We start from the raw sequence: 21,132 nt of genomic DNA, 5'->3' as shown, positions 1-21,132 counted from the left end.
CCTGTCATCTAGAACAGTGGATGTCCTCTGTCTATTCCCCAGGTTGGCCATCAGCAGAAGAATGACCCTGAGGAGAGAGTGGCTTGGGTTTTGCTTCTCTGGCCATCTGCCACAGAAGTGGTGGGAAGGAGCCAAGAAGCCTTGCAGAGCCCAGGGCCTGCTGCTTCTGAAACGCACCTGGCTCTGGGTCCCAGACTCAGCTGAGAGTGGCAGGTGGGCCACCTAAAGGGAGAGGATGTCAGCCTAGACAGATGCAGCCACCTGCCTTGGGTTTATGTAAGGACGGAGGCAGGATGGAAGCCAGATATGCCTAGGAGAGCTCTTGTCATTCTCCCCATCCCCAGGCCCAAACCCAGCAGAGGCTTTAGAATTTGGAAACAAGGAGGGGCGCCTGGCTGGCTCAGTCAGTGGAGCCCGCGACTCTTGATCTCAGGGTCGTGGGTTTGAACCCCATGTTGGACATAGATATTACTTAAATGAAAGAAAAGAAAAGCATTTGGAAAAGAAAAGGATTTGGAAATGAGAGGCAAAGAAGAGAGGCAAGGGACTGCACAGTGGTTTGTAGAAAGGACTCTAAGCAAAGGAGACGCTTAAACTTAGTAACAGCTCTTAATTCTCCTGAGGCCAATGTGGAGCAGGGATGGTGGAGTAAACAGAAGTCCAGGGACGATCCATTGTTGTTAACTTATAATATTTTGCTCCTTGAATCTCTCACAAGAGTACCGAACAACTGGAAAGTTCTCTTCAGTTGAAGTCAGAATTTTAACTAGGTTTGAGTCGAAAGCTTCCTAAGTACAAGAAATGGGATTAAAGTGTCTGACTATCATGATTAAATAAACCATTTCAGTTAATGAGTACGGTTAATCCTTGAACAACATGGGGGTTGGGGACGCCGACCCCCCACACAGTCAAAAATGAGTGTATAACTTTTGACTCCCCCAGAACTTAACCACTAAGAGCGCACTATTGACTGGAAGCTTTGCGCTAACAGTCGAGTAACACATATTCTCTATGTTACATGTGTTATATACAGTGCTCTCACGATACAGAGAAAAGAAAATGTTATTAAGGAAATCATGAGGAAAAGAAAATACACTTACAGCACTATATCATATTTATCAAAAAAATTCGGGAGTAAGTGGGGGTCTGCCTTTGGCTCAGGTCCTGATCCTGGGGTCCTGGGGTCAAGCCCCACTTCAGGCTCCTTGCTCAGTGGGGAATCTGCTTCTTCCTCTGCCTGCCACTCACCCTGCTTGTGCTCTCTGTCTCTCTCTCTCACACACAAGTAAATAAATAAAAATCTTTTAAAAAAAAAAAGTCAACTGTATTAGGATAATGAGTCCTCGCAGATACATTCGCATGTGAGAAGCGTCTTATTTCCGAATCCTCTGTGGAAATTGGAAATTAATTAGAATGAGGCAGAACTTCAGCAAGGCAAGGTTGAGTTTTGTTTTCAAAAGATAACATAATTTGAAGTGAAGTGTATAAGCTGGCTAACCAGACACCTCACGGTTCCCGACAGCTACCATATTACGTAAAGCTGCATTTGCAGGCTTCGTGTTCTGGACCTCAGCGTTTCAATTTTCACTTTAAGGGTTCCAAAAAATGGAAATGGAAACACATCATCAGTGCCTCTAGCTTAACCTTCCTTTTCTCTTTGGCTTTGGTTTCCAAATACCAACAGCATTGCGAAGAATAAGAATAAATTTGATCTCCTAGTACAGCATAACGTTAGCTCATGGCAAACATTTCAGCAAATATTTGTTCATGATGATAAAATGCAAGTATGGCAGTCTTTTAAAAATTAATGCTGTGCAACTATGTTGCATGCACTTGCAGATAGAAATGTAGAAACCTCGATCCTCATGCTATAGCTAAGCCGCATATTTCTACCAAGCAAGTGCAATAGAGTAGATAATTTGAAAGAATTACTACGACCTGGGTCACGTGGTTTTTTCTTCTTTGTGTGGTGTGTATGTCGAAGTTATGAAATCTTTGTCCTTAGTCCGTAGACTCCCACTTAAATAAATGACTTAAACACTGACTGTCCGCTCTGGAATCCTACAGACGTGGCCCCAGTTCCTTCACTTGCTAGAATTTCAGGCAAGTTGCTTAAACAATCTGTTTTCTCATTGGCGACCAGGATCATGAGTTGCGGTGAGGTTTAAATGAGAATCCCATATGTCAGTCACAGAGCGGCAGGCTCTCCCCCCTTACCCCTTCATTAGGAGGAGAATCTTCCGAGAGGACCAGTCCGCACATGCTGCAGATGAAGCAGAGGGGAGACCTGCATGAGGCCTATTACCCCAGCATCTCTTGGTGGTAGAAAGCCCTCTTGGAAGAAGGGAAGGCTGGGAAGGATGAGGGGAGTTCAGGTGGCCTGGTTTACACAAACCACCCCTTGGGGTGCATGACCTCAAAGGAATTCCTGTTTGGGTTTATAGGTTTGGGGGTCACCTGGGGATTTGGGGAAAACATCTAGAAAGTTGTGATGGAAACAGGAGATGGGTTGGTATCCTGGGTCCCCATGAAGCGCGGAGGGAAATCCAGCCTTCCAAACCCTTGAGTCCTGCGTTGCCACCATTCCTGGTGCCACGTGTTTTCCCCAGGGAGGGGCAGCTCTCCGCTCAGCAGCTTGGGGCAGAAGCTCCAAAAGCCATGCTGGAGACAGTGCCGGACGGAGAAAAAGGCTTCACCGGAGCCAAAATGAGAATAGCTCCCAACGTAAAGACTTTTTTATTAGACCAAATCTGAAATTGTGTGAGTATCCCACCCCCCTTTTTTGCTAATTAAAATATCTCCTTTCCCATGTAATAATGATACCATACACAGTAAAACTTTCAGTAGAGAGGACATATTTGGGTGCCCCCAACTTTGCGAAATACCGTGTTAGTAACCCTACATCATAATATCCCCCCATAATTTTTTTTAAAGATTTTATTTATTTATTTGAGAGAGAGAATGAGAGAGAGAGAGCAGGAGAGCAGGAGAGGGGGGAGGGTCAGAGGGAGAAGCAGGCTCCTCGCTGAGCAGGGAGCCCGATGCGGGACTCGATCCCGGGACTCCAGGATCATGACCTGAGCCGAAGGCAGTTGCTTAACCAGCTGAGCCACCCAGGCGCCCACCCCCCATAATTTTTTAAAGAGAGTTTCATCTGTGAAATACGTGTATTATTGCTAATATTATAAATGTGCCAGCATCATAACAGCCCAAGGCGGGGAGCTGTTAGAATTGGTCTGTATCAGTGATGACTTGCTTACAAGGCACAAAGTCATCTCAAACCAGTTTAAGAACAAAAATGGAATTAATTGGAAGGAATTAATGGGAAATGCCCCTCAGTGTGCTGGAATCCAGAACTGGGCTGCCCAGTGGCCCAGGTAGCTGCTCTCCATCTTCCGGGTCATGGGGATCTCTCATCTCTGTTTTCCTGAACGGATCTGCTCCATCCGTCCTCTGTATTCTTTCTGTTTCACGTTCCCTGTCCATATCAGCCATGACTTCATATGACCTCACATAAAATAGCTCCTCTGTCCCAGGTCTCCATTTTTCAGGGAGACAATATAATGGGTCCAGTCAAGATCAGGTGTGGACACCGCTTGGTCCACTCAGCTCCAACTGGGCTGGGCGCGGGTGACTTTGCACTTAACTGCTCAAACCAGTATACGCTTGAGAGTAAAAGGGGGTCTCTCCTAATAATGGCCCTAGGACAACAGGTCCAAAATTAGGAGTGTCCCGGGTAGCTGCGATGTATGCCCTCCCCGCCCACCACCATATGGAACATGGGGCTTCAGGGGTTTATCCAAGTGGGCAGGGAGGAATTCCACAGAGGAGGACATTGTTTGGGGGCGGGAGCTCTTTGAAAGATTGCTGAGCATCAATCAAATAATAAAAGTGAAGCTTTTTCACGTATTCGGTATTACTAAAGAGGTTAGCAGGAGGCAAAATCCTGCCCCAAGGTTGCCTATAGGAAGAGACAACTTGGTAGTCCACTGATTTGGACGATGTATCTGTTAACTCAGCTGAGAGACAGGGGAAAATGTCCCTTGAGAGGCCAACAGTTGTCCCACGTTCTCCTCCTGGGTGCCCCCCAGTGCACAGAGACCTGAGAACATGGGTGTGTGACTGCTCAGTTCACCCATGTTCTCCCCTCCTCCTGATCCACCCTTCAGTTTCAGCAGTCCTGCCCCCAAATCCCTTCTGCGCTCACGGTGACACACCTCTTAGCTCTTTTGTCCAACTGTTAATGCGTGTATTATCCTCGGCCCCAAAATATACCTTCAGTGCATTAGGAGCTCAAGAACCCTATGCAGCGCTTCTAACCCCGGGAGCCTGGCACTGTGCTGAGTGCAGAGTCCCTGTTGCAAATGCCTTTTGCATTTTCTTTTCTCATATAGCAAATCACAGGGTAGCTGACATTCGTTACTATCAGCAATTTCCACTGTCTCTTCTCTGCACTATATGATGTCTCAGCAGCAAGCTGGCTTCGGGGGATGGGACCCTGTGAGGAGACTGCTAATCTGCAATGATAGTTTGCAGGGGGAAAGTGAATGACACAGAAAAAAAGAGGGGAAATTTATATTTGGAACCAAGTAGCTGTGTACAGGAAGTTAAAAAAAAAAAGATTAGCCAGTACAACTCTATTTTTATACATATTACCACCACGGTGACCCTGAACGAGAAGCAGAAATTTGATTCTGACTCTTCAAGGATTATTGCCTTTTTCAATGGAAAATGACAACTCATCAAATGTATCATATCTGCCATGGGCTGCAGAAATGACCAAAACGGCAGAGGCCAGGAACGTGGCCCTGTTGTTTAAAGTAATACTATTTCTTGGCTATTTTGCTAAGATGAGTGCGTAGTCTTTTTTTTTTTTTTAAAAGCAGAATGAAGACATCTTCCCTTGATACTCTGCTGAATGTAGCAACCAGGTAGCTGCTTCATTGAAGACCCTGTGAATTTATCTAGATCTCGATGGGCCAGGCAGTGATGGAGGGATTTTTCTAGTCAAGTAATATGTTCACCGAGTGCCAAAGCCCAATCCCAGTCTTTATTACAGAAGCAGACTTAATGGAAAATAAATCTGAGAATCAACCAGTTTTGGGGGCTTGCACAGAAAAATTAACCCGAAGAGACCGTTTAACTGTTAATGGGTGTCCTTTCTGGCATGTAATCTGAGCTGAGAGCTTCCTAAAGAACAACCAGGTTGGTCCTCTCCCTGAAGCCACATCCCCCACTTAAGGGAGTGCACAGATCTATGCACTCTGACCCTTTTCCAGTTTTCCTCTGTGGAAAGGTCCTGAGAGCTGTAGCCAGGAGCGAGGTTATAGATAATGCAATAGTGCTCCTGCCAAGAGGGTCTCCTTGTACTCTCAGCAAAAGAGAGGGGAAAGGAGCTGATCATTCTTTCCATAAAAGGGTTCCCTGGTATATCAGGTTACATATTTTTCAGTGTGCCTTGTTCCAAAAATCGTTAAGAATTTCAAGACAGGGGCACCCAGGTGGCTCAGTCGGTTAAGCATCCAAATCTTGATTTTTGGCTCAGGTCATGACCTCAGGCTTATGAGACTGAGCCCTGCATCGGGCTCCGTGCTGAGCATGGAGCCTGCTTAAATCCTCTTTCTCTCTCCCTCCCTCCGTCTTTTCCTCTCCCTCCCTCCCTCTCTCCTCTTCCCCTCTCAAAATGCCCCCCCAACCCCAAGTACTCTCTCGCTCTCTAAAATAAAAAGAATTTCAAGACAGCCCGAGTAGAGCCTGAAGCCAAGCACAGAACCCTTTCAAGCATGGGGCATAGGTGGTGCACCCACAGAGCTCCTTCTGCCTTGAGAGTTAAATGGTGCTTAACTTCAAAATGCAGTGGCCTCCTTAGGAAGACTTAAAGGAAATTAAGGAATGCAAACAAACCAAAAAACTAGCTACCATGGACTGCCTGTAGCCCAGCACCAGCCCCTCGGCACCTTTGGCATCTTACTTAGTAAGAGAAAACTCACCTGCCTGATTCATTCCAATCAGTTTGCCTTCCAGAAGGTGCCTGGGATCAGGGAATGCCAGACACAGTGGGCAGTCCGAGAGGGGAGAGCTAAGATCACGTGTTCGTTCAGCCTAATCCCCTACTTCCGCTGACTCCCTTTCTCTGACCTTCCACAGGTATAATCTCTGACCCCCACACAATAGCTCGAGTGATCCTCTAAAAAATGTATCTGATCCTGGCCCCCCTCACCTCTTGCCCTACCTCAGATACCTCCTTGGAGTTCTGGTACCTTAGAATTCAGTTGAGCACCCTCACCTTGACTCCAAGTCTGTGAGATCTGATCTCTGTTGGACAAGCCCCTGCAAGCCTCCACTGCTTGCCACTTCTTTATTCATCGGGGACTTTGCACTTGCTGTCCCCCCCACCTGGAATGCCTTTCCCTCTCTTTATCCCTCCCTCTGGCTTACCCCCTCCTCCTAGCTTACCTTTTTCTTGAGAACACAGTTTCCGGGTCTTCCCAACTCTCCACTCAAGCACCCCACCCCCGCCAGTCGGGGTTAACACACTCTCACCACACCTTCGCTTTGTCTTCAGTGTTGGTCCCTTGACTAGACTGTGAGCACCAGGAGGGCAAGGCGATGCCTGTTTTTTGCATCTTTCTGGCCCCAGTACCTAGCGCAGTGCCTGGAACATAGCAGGGGTACTCAGTACGTGTCTGTTGGAAGGATGAATGGATGTACCCACACAGTCCCTACTTTACACTTCTTTATCCACTATCTTGTGTTATTTTGTGCTCTTCACTAATTGCACCAATTAGTTCTGAAACTCGTTGCCAGCAGGCAACCTGTTGTCTGTTTTTCTCCATCTCCCACAATGCTCAACCAGTAGTCCATGTTCAAGGAATGTTCTTGACGTTGAATGATCTTGACATGAATGATCATGAGCATTTTACACATGAAATTTCTTGCCATTACAGTATATATAACTTAAGAATTCAGTTATGTGTCGTGTGTGTGTAAGTTATTCTAGATACTTTTTTTTTTAATTTTTTATTGTTATGTTGATCACCATACATTACACAATTAGTTTTAGATGTAGTGTTCCATGATTCATTGTTTGTGCATAACAAGCTAGACATAATCTTACCTAAGGGATTTCTGGCTTGAAGGAAGAAATTCAACTGTGATATAAATGTCTCCGTACAATCTTGGTTTACTGATTTTGGAAACAGTCTTGATGTAAGACTTTGAAGGACCGGTTGTATTCAGTTTACTGTGGTGTGAGTGCCTCATCCATTTAGGTATATATAAACGTGCACAATCCCACCTGTTGTCATAACAACTGTTAAAATTTGTCGGGCCAGAGGAATTGATTTGCCATCATTCTTTCCTATGGTGTGGCTTGTCCTCAACTGCTTGTTCAAGCTGGTATTTGTACAGTAGATGTGCAGTGATAAAAATCTTAATGGAGGGCGCCTGGGTGGCTCAGTTGGTTAAGCGACTGCCTTCGGCTCAGGTCATGATCCTGGAGTCCCTGGATCGAGTCCCGCATCGGGCTCCCTGCTCGGCAGGGAGTCTGCTTCTCCCTCTAACCCTCCTCCCTCTCATGCTCTCTGTCTCTCATTCTCTCTATCTCAAATAAATAAATAAAAATCTTAAAAAAAAAAAATCTTAATGGAATACTCAGGGACAATATAGGGGTTTTTTTTTTTCCGGTAACTTTCACAACTGATACTTTGACCCACTGGATCTTCAGTTTTCTGTGTCCAGTCCTTCCGATCCCAGTCCAGTCCAGTCCAGTCTGCCCCACTGGCGGAGCTTGATGGCATTGAAAATAATTTTCAGCATAATTCATAGTCATTTATTTTCCTACTTTTCTTTCACATGCCTTTTGCAGACAAGAAGCCCCAAACTGTCTCATAGTCCCCAACCTCCCAATTTGGGCGACCCTGTCGAGCATTTATCAGAGACGTCTGGTGATTCTTTGGAAGCCATGTCTGAGGGAGAAGCTCCAAGTCCTTTTTCCAGAGGCAGCCGAACTCGAGCGAGCCTTCCCGTGGTGAGGTCGACCAACCAGACGAAAGAAAGATCTCTGGGTAAGCCTCAGAGGGCAGTTTCTGATGCCCCTTTTTTACTGCATGTATGTATTTTTATTCCCCTGCGCCCAAATGTTAATTAGATCTTGTGTTGTGAAAACGCAAGTACTAAGAAATTTGACTAATTGAACATCACGCTGAAGAAACAGCACGTCCAGGCTGTCTGTGGGGCTGGGCCCTGCGACTGTTAGTGAAAACCATAAACACAGGGCTAGTCCCACCACCCACGGAAGGAGAGAGGGGCTTGGCATGCAATTTGCTACAGCTTTTCCTTTCAACAGCTTTTAAGGAAAGCAGAAGGATTCTGTTGTTCTGCCATTACCACTTACCATTTTCTTTTTTTATATTGGAAATTCAATTTCTAGGTCACTTTGCTTTTTAAAAAATGTTTGGGCCCTTCAACAGAACATACAGATCATAAGGATTTAGACCTCTCTGCCGATTTCATAAGCTTAACCTGCTATTTCAAGGTTCCAGTCCAGTACTTGTTGTTGCAGATAGATGGGGTCACGGGGTAGGAGGGGACAGGAACAGGATCAAACCACAGAAGGCTTCGGGGTTTGGCCCCTGCACAAGACAGCAAAATGATGCCACATGAAACCTAGCAAATGCCTTGCTTGAAGGGGAAAAGAGCAGCGAAAGCTTTGCGGGGAGGAATGCTGATTTTGTTCCCTTGGTTGAAGATGACAAGAAGACTGGTTGCAAACATTCTCCTAGCTGACCTTAAAAAAAAAAAAAAAAAAAAACCCAAACCAAGAAACCCTTAAACTATTATTATTTGTATTATCAATGTGGCATTTTAACATTAAATTTTATATAGATCCTTTTAGGTTAATAATCCAGGGTCCTCGAAGACAACCACAAAGAAATCTGCTTTTTTCTTTTCTTTTCTTGTTTTTTAGTTTTTTTGGTGGGGGGGGTTGCTTTTGTTTTTTGAGGTCCCATAGTTCGATGGTAGAAGTGGGCCTCGTTTCTCTTCGTCTCCTGTACAACTGAAGGAGTAGGACACACGGGTGCGCGATACCCCCGAGGAACATCCTGGGCCAGGACAGGGTCTACACCACACTAGCCCCAGGTTGGGGCGTTCCATCTGGATTCAACAGAGCTCTGTGCTCTCTTTGCCCCACTCAGCTTGCGAGAGCAGGAGCCAATCCGGGAGGGGAATTTCTCCTTTGTGCTTTGCAGGAAATGAGGGAGCTTTGGTCCCTGAAAAGATTGGCTGTGCTTTGCAAAATAAAATGAAGATAAGAATAAAAGCCCGGGTGCCTCCCTCCATCCCTGGGGATCACTGAGCTTGTGGGATAACGGCTCCTTTGTCTTGCCAGCAGGAGGTTCCTCCAGCAGCCCAGCGCGGCAGGCCATGCAGGTAGATCAGACAGTTCAGGAAGAAGCCTGGGGCAGAGAGAGCTGGTCGCAGCCTTGCCCTCGGGATTGCCGAGGGTGGCTGGTGTTTTCTCACCAAGTGGCTGCGCTTCTGCAGAGCTCTCGAGTTTTACTGAGCACACCTTGCTGTGCAAGTTCTCGTGAGCTCAGAGTCACAGCAGATTAAAAAAAAGTATCCAAGGTGTTTATTCTTCTAGCTCTGCGAGGCACTTTTGGACCTGTGATTTTTATAACTCTTGGGTAGAAACGAAGGGATACGGCGGAGCAGAGAGGAGAGGAATGAGAAGTTTGCCCACACAAGAGGATCCATGGTTCCAAGAAATGAGGCTGGTGCGGGACCAGTGGGGTTGGCGCTGCCCTTGACCACTACTTTGTGGCCAATTCGGGAATGTCCTCCTAGCTGCACCTGGCCTTGTGGCGTAATTCAGTTGAGTCCGGATGCGAAATAAACAGGAAAGTGTGAGCCAGGGAGAGTCTAAACACAGTCTCCCTGCCAGCGGCCCTTGCTCAGCTTTGTGTTCTGGAAAATCCCGAGTGTGCCTGCATTTATTTAATATGGACACACAGGCTCCGGAGAAGAGCAGGCTCCCCAGCGAGCCCAGAACCAGGAGCAGTGGGTGCCCCCAGCAGTTACAGAGGAACACCACTATGACTCCACCTGCCCCAGGAGGGGGACTGAGCCGCGACCTCCTGCACACCCACTGTCGCTGCCACTTGGAGGCCCCACGTAATTTTTGGGATCTGGTCACTGTTGTTTTCTGTTCATCGGCAGAATTGTAAGATCTCCCTCGAAGCTCTGTTGATCCTGTCTTTATTTAAAACTTTCATAGTTTGTTCATGATGGATTTTTGGCATTTAATTAAAAAAAAAATCACATGAAACTACTATTGAGCTTGATGACTCACTTTTGGGAGGCCCCTTCAGTTTTGCACCTGAGACCGTGCTGCACTCTCCTCCCGCCAGGGGCTGACCCGTGTGTCACCCCAGGGGTGGCACACGCCATCTGTATGGAGAAGGCGGTGCAGGGGGACGGGGGGAGGGTGGGCACGAGGCGTTGTTCAGCACAGAGAAGTTAGACATCGCTGGTGTTTGCGTGACACTGTCCCTGCGTGCAGGATGTGCGCTGCCCATCAGGGAGGGGACTCTGGGACCGCAGGTCTGGCCAAGTGACAGCAAAACCCACAAGTCCTTTCCCAAGCCCAGGGCAAAGTTAGCCACTCTTGGAGGTTTACAAAGCAGAGAGCGAAGAGAGAAATGTGCTCAGGGTCTCCGATTCATAACATGAGCAGCTTCCAACGCTGTACCAGCTCCGTATGCTCACGTGATCCTGCCGTGGTGGCTTCCCCTCCCGCGGGACCCATCCGGAGCCCAGATGAGATCTTTCTCGGCGGAACTGACGCTGCATCTCCTTCCTGCTCTCTTCAGTGAAAATAGAGAAGATGAGGCGAGAGGAAGTCTACAAAATAAAGTCAAAACCGCTTTGCAGTAGAGTTTGGTTTTAGAAATCATTTCCATGAAAAAAAAAAAAAAAAAAAGGTCCCGCTGCTGGTAGGCCTGGGTCTTAATGATGGAGCTGTTGCCTTTTCATCATGACCATCTTGGAAATGCCCGACTGGCACGCAACCAGCAGCAGGGGCTGGGGTCTGGCTGCTCCACAGTTGGCTTTGGGGGAAGGAGAGCCACAAGATGTTCCCACCCTTCTGTGTGCCCTCAGGAATTTGAAAATAAAACTCCTGTGAAAACAAGAACAGCAGTAGCAACTTCCTCCTGGCTGCAGCCAGATGCCTTTGTTGACCGGATTCTGAATGGTTTGCTGTAGAAAAGAGACCAGCCCATACCAGCCCGGCAGCCAGAGGTGGTGCCATTCCATTTCTATAACAAATTGCTTCTTAAAGACTTAGCCTCGACAAACAAGAATGACTTTAAATGGCTCTGGAGGAATTCTAGACTAATTGAGGGAAAATTTTCTCGGTGCGTGTGAATTACTGAGCATCTCCGTTTCTGTTCCTCTATTCCAAAATGGTAACAGTGAGGGTGATCATTCTCTGAGAACGATTTGGGGGGTGGGGAGAAAGGTTCATGCTTGCCACAATCTCCCCTCCTGTGCACAAGAGTGAGTAGGAGGTACAAGTAAAAGATTGAGGAAACCGCCCCCATCCTACAAAGCAGAAAGCCAAGAAGAGTTGGGGCAGAGACGCTAAGACTTGCATTTGAGGACTCAATGATTTGAGCATGAAGGGTTAGCCTTTGGACAGTTAAAAGAGAAATAATTTCAGACAAATGAAAAGAAACCTTGCTCTGTGGAATAAGTGCAACATTTATGGAATGTGTTTTCCTAAGCGCCAGGAGTGATTGAAATGTAATATAAAAACAAAAATTAACAGAAGAGAGTTTTGTAGCAGGTCAGTAGGTTTGGGGCACATTCCTGATCTTTTTGGCGTGTGAGCACAGGAGAGTATTTTCTCTAGCATGGAACCAAGTGGACAGGCATGAGTGGGTCCGATGGCTAACTGGCATTGCTCACTGCAGCCTTCCAGTGTGCCTTCCTTTCACTTCCGGAGCTGGAATGCAGAGTCATTCTAGAATGTTAAATGCGCTGGGCTCCCAAAGTAGGGACCAAGGCATTTGTGGAGGCTTTTGGATTTTCTTGGTCATTGTCCCAGGGTGTAGTCACTAAAACTAGCGTTGAGAGTCAAAGTGCAAGGCACCCATTTTTCTAGTGCCAAGGGCACAAGTGGGTCTGATTCTCTGACCCTAGAATAGCTTCCTGCTCAAGGCAGCAAGGCTTTGGAGTTACAGAGGTCTAGGGAAGCAGGAAGCTTCCTCCTTGTCACAGGTTCTGCCCTGTCCCAGTTCTATGGTGAAAAGTCACCCCAATGATCGTGCAAGCCATTTAGCAAATCTATTTTTGCTTAAAGTAGCCACAGTCGGTTCAGGCTCTGCAACTGAAGCCTGCCTGATCCAAAGGAACTGATTGCCTGTATTTGTAGACAATATAGTTCCACCTGTTCTGTGTGTTTCAGGAAATACAAAGACCGGTAGGTACAAACTGATGACTTCTAGAGACTTGGCAGTGAACTGGAGAATGACCTGGAGATACGGTTTTCCGACTATGTTTCTTAGAAGTGTAGAGTTCTGTGGTGTTTTCTCATGAAATAGTGCAGCTTTATATAAGATTTCATTTGAAAATGAGCTATGCTAAACTGCTCACAAACACACACACACACACACACACACATAAACACAGGGTAAAAGCGTTAAATAGACCGGTGGCATGGGGAAAGGGAAAAAGGAAGGAATGATGAAGAAATTTCCTCTATACAACAGAAGTCCTTGAGTACTTTAATTTGGCTGTACTGGGTGACTCACAAGGATTGCCTCTTAGTTTGTTTGCACTCGATGTAATGAATGTCACGAAAGGTAGTTTTTTGTAAACTGAATCGATCTTTAAGAAAAAAAATGGGTTTGGGGCTGGGAATTAGCCACAGAAAGGAATATTTCAAGAAATCCTCTGGTATAGTGAAGCATGGTTTTGCGATGCAAGTAATCACTCCCAATTTTTCTTTATAAACTTGGGTTTTCATATATGAGGTTTTCTGAAAGAAGGGAGTACACTTATCCAAGTTTACCCTCTTGGCTCTCATTTCATCCATAAGAAAGAATGTTTTTGCAAAAGATTACTGTGTAGATTCATGGTTGGTTTGTGCTTATTTTATTTTTTAAAAGATTTTATTTATTTGAGAGAGCACGTGTGCATGAGCAGGGGAAGGGGCAGAGGGGGACGCAGACTCCCCGCTGAGCAGGGAGCCCAGTGTATGTGGGGCTCGTCCCCAGGACCCCAAGATCATGACCTGAGCCAAAGTCAGACGCTTAACCGATTGAGCCACCCAGGTGCCCCTTGTGCTTATTTTTAAAAAATAAAGTTCATCAGATGTCTTTAGAAATCTCTAGCTATTAACTCCTGGGTTGAAACCCTGTAATAGATCTCTCAGACTTTGAAGGAAGCATTAGTTAATAGGATACCTGAGGAGATTTAGGCCCTTGAACAATATGTTGAGGGTACTTTGCAGACAGGAGGCTGGTAAGAAAAACATCAATGGAGGTGAATAGAAGATGTGATTGCTTCTCAGGGTCAGAGCCCCCCCAGACCAGCACCATGATTCCCCAGGGTCTGTCGTTGGTTAAGTCATAATATTGAGGGGTCCTGTAGAAGACTTGGGATCTGCTGTTTCTGTTTCCCCCTGTACAGCTGGGGTTGCTAAACCTGGATTTGGCAGATCAGCTTCTTGTAAAGTTTACATAAAACATTTCGATACTACAGGTGGAGCTATGGGGTTAGATCACTAGAAAGGTGCCTTCAATTTCCAGAGCTATTTCAGGAGCTCAACCTGCCAGTAAGCCGGTGTGAAATCTCTCTTTCTCTCTGCCACAGCTGTGATACCCCAGCCTAACCCACACACCTAGATGATGTTTTTGCTTTCTTTTCTGATGTAAAAAATACTCTTATTAAAAAAAAAAAAAAAAACCTTCGTCAAGTTCCGTAAGGCAACAGAAGAAAGTAAGGCATGTTTTATCTGTTATTTATACCTCTCTACATCCAAAATAGATTTGATTTGGCTCATTCAAAGACAATAAAGGTATATAAGAACCATTAAGACAAGAATTAACACAAGTAGCAGTTGGGCTCAATATGTGTGCCAGAAAAATTAAGATGGGGATAATTGCCATAATTGCAGCCAAGACAAAAAAAGAAGGTAAAAGGGGAAACGTAATGAATCAAATGGATTCCATTATTTAAGAAGAGGTTTATACCAGCTCATTAGAAGGAAGAGTCTAAAGCATTATAACCCGAGAACTCCTGCATCTTAATGTTGTTAACAACATATTATGTAATAGACAGTTGTATTTAATAACAGTTGTTTTACAAAAAGGTTTTTTCATATAGTGACACCTTTATGTAAAATTTCAAAATCCCAGGACCCAGTATGAAGCCATGTTGTTAGAAGGCACATTTTCTTGGACTCTGTAGGTTTCTGGTGATCTAGTGTGATACACAGGGAGAGCTGATACAGTCTTGATAGTTGACCTTGCTCTTAGGTGATTGGCTGTTGACTACTCATTATCTCGTCAGGGTGGGTGACTGCAGCTGGAGAGGAAAATTTGAGGGGCAGGTCATTGTCGAAGGCTTGAATGACAAATGAGACTTAGAGAAGGAATCTCTCCCATCACTCCCATGGAGACAAAATTCCAAATTTTTAATGTGTCCTAATAACACTAGCTGTTACTCCATATTCTCTCCAGGAATGAGTTTGGGAGTATCTGGATTCAGGTGATGTATTCCAATGTGCTCCACTATGGTTTGGTTGGAATAAGAGATGAGCCGTTCAGAGATGTTGCCTGAACTATATTTGGGGGAAAAGATTTAGTTAATCCGTCTCTTTTGTTTTCCTTTGCCGTGAAAACTCGATGTAAAAATCTGTAGGCTCGGTCTCGCTATTTTTTTGGTAAATGCAAGATTCATTGCATACTTAAAAGTTTCTTGCCAAGTTCATTGTTCTTTAAAAACTGACTTTAAAATATAACCCTTTACATTCATCTCATTCTATAAGAATTCCCACACAGTTTTTTGCACCAGCCTTTAAAGAATATTCTATGAAATACTAAAAACAATATTAAGATGCAAGCCAGCTTTCTGTCATACACCCAGGTAGAACTCCATCCTTGGTGCTGTCATTCTTGAAGTGGCCTCCAGAGGGCTGCCCGCTGACATCTGGAAACAGATTTTTGGCAGCTTCTTATATTTCAGGCAGTGTAAGAACATAGGAAGGTACCCCTTCTGCATCAATATAGCGTAGACGTATGTCTCCTTGGGCAAAGGAACTGGGGAATTCCCATCCAGATTTCTTGAGTTAGCTCTGGGATATGGGATTGCAGCTAAACAGCCTCAAAGTCTGGAGATGATGTTCTGTGTGGACCACCAGTGGACTCACTCTCCATCCAGAAGCTGCTTTGGAACATGACAGCCAGCCCAGTGAGCCCCGAGGCACCACTATGATGATCTTTAGCTTCTTGTAGGTCTGAACCACTTTCCTAGGGGCTGTTATTGGCCGGATCGCTTCCCTCCCTCCCCCCTGCCCGACCCCCTATATAAGAAGGGAAGGGAAGGACACAGACATAGAGGAAGACCATGCAAAGACACAGGAAGAAGGTGTCATCTGCAAATCAAGGAGAGAAGCCTCAGAAGGGAACAGCTCTGCGGACACCTTGATCTCCAGCCTCCAGAACTGTGAGAAAATAAACTTGTATGGTGAAGCCCCCCAGTCTGTGGGACTTTGTGATGGCCGCCTAGCAGCTGATACAGGGGCTTGGGAAACCCTTCTCTCCTTCCTACTTTTTTTCTCATTTGAGGGGACAGTCAGCCTTATGGCAGGTGCCACAAACTTTGTTTCTTTCTTCAAGACAGAACAGTTAGGTTTGTCAAGTTTCCTGTTTTATTTTATTTTTTTATTTATTTGAGAGAGAGAGAATGAGAGACAGAGAGCACGAGAGGGAAGAGGGTCAGAGGGAGAAGCAGACCCCCCGCTGAGCAGGGAGCCCGATGCGGGACTCGATCCCGGGACTCCAGGATCATGACCTGAGCCGAAGGCAGTCGCTTAACCAACTGAGCCACCCAGGTGCCCCAAGTTTCCTGTTTTAGTTCGGTTTTATTTTAGCCTCTTCAACCTTTGCACAGTGCATTAACTTGGTTTCTCAGCATCGTAAGGAAAAATTGAAAAACCTTTGGTACCAGTTCAGCTTATTGTTATTACTTTTCTGTTTGGCGTCTCCCGAACCCCATCCTCCAGTTTAGGAAATGGAAGTCGTTTGACATCAAACTGATTTAACTGTATCTCATCAAGAAAAGCTCCTAATTTCATCACACTGAGTTTGAGTGCTTGAAAATTTGGCGAATGTCATTAAAAATGTTATTCCCACCAACTTTCCACTTTCAGAATTTTTCTAAGGTGTTAATTGGCTTTCAGACATCTCTGGCTACATGTCTCCCAGTAATGTAAAGCTAATCATGATCAAAATAAATCTTCCATTTTTTCCCCCCACGAGTTTTGCTCACTTCCCAGTTTTTTCCCCCTTCCATTTATGTATTTATGCATTTATTAAGAATCTATTCAGTTTCTGGCACTGTTAAAGGTATCCTGGTGAGTTATTTAGAAAATATATGAAATCTGGTTCTTGTATTTGAGGGAATTTCAGTATAACTAAAGACACAAGGTAACCATGTAAGGACTTTAAAATATACATGCTGCCTCCCAGCAGTCCCAGTGGTCCAGTCTCCCTCCTTAGGAACTATGCCCATGCTACTCTCTCTGCCTGGGTCCAGTTCCTCACTCCTGGCACCCCCATATCTGCACGGCCCCCTCCACACTTCACTCAGACCTCTGCTCAAATGGGGCTCATCAGAGAGCCCTCCCCCGAGTAAGAGAGCACCACCCCGCCCCCTGCGCTGGTCTCTATCCACTTACCCTCTAGCATTCTTTCTCATGACACTTCTCACGGAGGACAGTGGTTCTCAAACATTAGCAGCGACCTTGTGAAAACACACAGTTCTGGCTCTACCTCTTGGGTTTCTGTTTCAGTGGATCTAGAGCAGGACCCCAAAATTTGCAGCTCTAAACAAGTTCCCAAGGGCTGCTTCTGCTGCTGTGGATCACTGAATGAGGGTCATAGGATGCCCTAGGAGAGGTGGAAAGCATCATCACAGCGTAGCGCCACATGAGAGCATTTTTTTTAAGCAGGCTCCACACCCAGCATGGAGCCCAACACGGGGCTTGAACTCAAGACCCTGAGATCAAGAGTTGGCCACTTAACTAGCTTGAGCCACTCAGGCGCCCCACATGAGGGCATTTTAATCAGTCCTCAATAAGGGATGGGAAATAGTTGTTAGGAAAATATGGAGGCTTGCAGTGTCTCTCCTGGATAATGTCCTTAAACTGGAGTATCTAATCCCAGCACACATCACCAGCACGGCCCCACAGGAGGTCTGGGAATATACATCCTTCCTGCCGTGAGCTGCAGAGCAACCTGTTCACTAGGTCGGCTTCACCTTCTACTCTCTGCCATTCCCTATTTTTTTTTTAAAGATTTTATTTATTTATTCATGACAGACAGAGAGAGAGAGAGAGAGAGAGGCAGAGGGAGAAGCAGGCTCCCCGCAGAGCAGGGAGCCCGATGCGGGACTCAATCCCGGGACCCTGGGATCATGACCTGAGCCGAAGGCAGACACTTAACCATCTGAGCCACCCAGGCGCCCCTCTGCCATTCCCTATTTTTGATCCCTATTTGATCCCTGAACCATCTTAACTATCCTGTCGTCGTCCCCCATCTTGACATGCTTGGGTAGACTCAAAAATGGAAGGGTGGCTGGCTTTTTCATATGACTTCACGTCCCTTTGTACACACATCCCGTTTCTGGAATTCAGGTTTTTCCCTTGCCTGTGTCCTGTCCTTGTCTGCCCCAGGGGAACTCAGCCCCAGCCGTGGTCAGTTGGCACCCGGATACTGATACTGTTCCTGGTGGACAAGGCAGAGGCAAATGAATGAGGCCAATGCAGCTGAAGATTTTCCTGAGGAAGTGAGTTCCTTTGAACAAGATGCTTTATGCTTTGGTTCAGCAGTTGGGTTGGTTTTGCATGATTCTGGAGTTAATGTACTCTCCTGTGCTTCCATTTGCCTTCCTAAGAAAAATCAAGTAATGTAGGAGCCTTTTGTAAAAGAGTTCAATGTAACAAATACATTTTAATTACCTACAGGGCACATGTGCTATATTAGGTAGGAAGAAAGAATATCATTCTTTTAACAAATCCTTACTGAGTTCCTACTAAGGCAGTCTTGGATGCAATCAACAAAATGGTCACAAGCCTCTGATCTTCTGGAGCTTTTATTCTGTTGGGGGAGGCAGATGATAAGCAAATAATATCTGTAATAGGTGGTATAAATGCTATGGAGAAAAATAAAATGGGTGCATGGGTACAGGGAGTGTCGAAGAGATGAAGTCGTGAGAGCTGCCGTTTTTAAAAAGGATGGATAGGGAGGCCAACACTGAGCAAATGGCATTTGAGACATGACCTGGAGTGTGTGAGGATATCAGCCATGCAGGTATCCGGGGGAGGAGAATTCCAGGCAGAGGGAACAGCCAGTGCCCAGGCTCTGAGCAAGAGCATGCCTGGAGCCTTCACAGAACAGCAAGGGGACCACTGTGGTTGGAGTTGCAAAGTAACAGAGGAATAGGGAATGAGGTTGGAAAGGCAGTGGGGACTAGATCATGTAGGGCTTTTACAACAGCGAAGATTGGGCCATGCTGTGGCCACATTGGAATGGAAACGGCCATATTGGAGAATTATGAGCAGTGACATCACTTCAGTTTTAAAGATTGGATTCTGGTTACTGGGTTTGGCACAGACTAAAGGGGGCATGGGCAGAGTTGGGGGACCAGTTAGAAATCTTGCAACGATCTAGGGAGATGAAGGTGTTAGCAGAAGAATTTGGATCCTGCAGGTGTTTGGAAATGAGAATAAGATGGCTTCCTGCCATCCAAGAGTTTGTGCTCTGATGGAGGTGGCATACGGATAAGAAAGCATGAACACAGGGCGCCTGGGTGGCTCAGTTGGTTAAGCGACTGCCTTTGGCTCAGGTCATGATCCTGGAGTCCCTGGATCGAGTCCCACATTGGACTCCCTGCTCGGCAGGGAGCCTGCTTCTGCCTCTGACCCTCCCCCTCTCATGTGCTCTCTCTCTCTCATTCTCTCTGTCTCAAATAAGTAAAAAAAAATCTTTAAAAAAAAAAAAAAGAAAGCATGAACACAGATGCCATCAGAGTAGCTAAAACTTGCTAAGCACTGACTCTGTGCCAACCAACACTTCCTCTCTGCCAGGCCGTATCTAATACACTGAGCAGCAGAGCCAGGGTTTGAACCCCGCAGGCTGTCTCCAGCGCCCACATGTTTAACTACTACACTATACTGAAAAGAGATAGAAAGGAATTCCAACTTTGGTAACTTGGGAGGTTTTTAATGAAAAGTAGCCTTTGAATTGGACTTTGAGTGATAAATAAAAGTTGGGCTGTTTGAAAAAAAGGACGGCTCTTGTATGAGGGCAGTAACCAGAATAATAGATACCTGGCCTTGAACACTCTTACTCCTCTAAAAGCTGGGCTGGAGCCCTAGGGGTGGCTTCTGTCTGACGTCTTCAGCGTTGTCCCGTGCTATTCAGAGCTGTAGCTATGGCGTCCCCACCCCCTCAGCAAAGGACACTGAGTGTGACAGAAGTGGCTGGTGTGGTGAGGGGGCCACCTCATCAGGACTCCACTACTTACCTGGTATGTGACTTTGGGCAGGTTATTCCATCTCTGAGCCCCTTCCCTAAATACCTACCTGTAAAATAGTTGTAAAGACCGGCTGAGATCACATAGGTAATGCTCTTAATGTTGCACTGGTACATAGTAAGTACCCTACCAATTAACCCTATGTTCATAATGGCGAGGTGAGTAATAAATCAGAATGCCAATTACATCTTTTGTTTTCTCAGGTAGGACATTATGGATTTCATTTAGAAATACTTACATCAAAATGGTGAAAATCAAAACATTTCCTGTCAGAGATATATTAGCGTCTGACTTGATTTACTCACAAAGTTAATGAAAGGGATCACCTCAACTTTTTCCTAATCCAAAACAAATGACCCACCATTGCCCTTTCACATTGTATTTCCCCTTACCTAGTTACAAGTTATTTTTACAGTAAGGACATTTTAGGCTGGCTGATCGTTGCTACCTGCATCAGTCACATGCCTTTGTTTTTTTTTTTCTTTTCAGCTTTATTAAGGTATAGTTGAAAAATAAAATTGTGAATTATTTACTATGTGTATCATGATTTGATATACATATAGATTGTGAAAGAATTCCTCCCTCCCATCTAGGTAATTAATACATCTTTCATGTCACTTATTTATCTTTTCATGTGTGTGTGAGAGAACATTTAAGTTCTACCCTCTTAGCTAATTTCAGTTACACAACACACAGTTAACTGTAGATCCTCAGACCTTATATATTTTATAGCTGAAAGTTCATACTTTTTGCCAATCCTTCCCTATTTCCCTCACCCTCTGCCCCTGGAAACTACTTTCTACTCTGTTTCTATGAATTTGGCTTTTTTTTTTTTTTAATTTTTTAAGATTCCACATATAAATGATACCATGCAGTATTTGTCTTTCTCTGTGTGGCTTATTTCAGTTAGCGTAATGTCCTCAAGATCCATCCATGCTGTTGCAAATGACAGGATTTCCTTATTTTTTATGGCAGAGGAACATTCCATTGAGTCACGTGCCTTTAAATTACACTTTAATCTATATTATTTCTGGAATTCCCCTGCAGGCAACTACCCCATCCATGGTGTCCCCTCCTTATTTGATTGTTAGACATCAGTCTCTAAATTCTAATCTCCTCTCCAAGTCGATTATTTATCTGGATCCATCTCTTTCAAGTCCTCTGTTCCACAGCTCAAAGGGTGTGACCTAGGCATCTCAGTAGGAAGACAGCTGATGTGAAGTTGAATGTGGGTAGTGTTTCAGAAAGAGTCCAGAACATGTAGAAATTATGTTTATAGGGAGATTCTTAGGGAGATTTCTAGCA

At 45.4% G+C, this 21,132-nt stretch overlaps 1 protein-coding gene across 7 annotated transcripts in view; it reads left to right on the top strand.

Annotated features, from left to right (window-relative positions):
- Positions 1 to 21,132, top strand: part of KIAA1217 (KIAA1217 ortholog) — a 287,017-nt gene that overhangs the window by 140,796 nt on the left and 125,089 nt on the right. For all 7 annotated transcript variants that reach the window (XM_035029509.1, XM_035029510.1, XM_035029504.1 and 4 more), the window contains one exon: positions 7,868 to 8,066. In XM_035029509.1, coding sequence (XP_034885400.1) covers positions 7,868 to 8,066 — 199 coding nt within the window. The remainder of the gene's footprint in view (positions 1 to 7,867; positions 8,067 to 21,132) is intronic.

The sequence above is a fragment of the Mirounga leonina genome, unplaced genomic scaffold, assembly GCF_011800145.1.
Source record: "Mirounga leonina isolate KUSES-001 unplaced genomic scaffold, KU_Mleo_1.0 Mir_242, whole genome shotgun sequence".
NCBI classification, from domain to species: Eukaryota; Metazoa; Chordata; class Mammalia; order Carnivora; family Phocidae; genus Mirounga; species Mirounga leonina.
The sequence above is the reverse complement of the archived record's forward strand: the minus strand, read 5'-3'. Positions and strand labels throughout refer to the sequence as shown.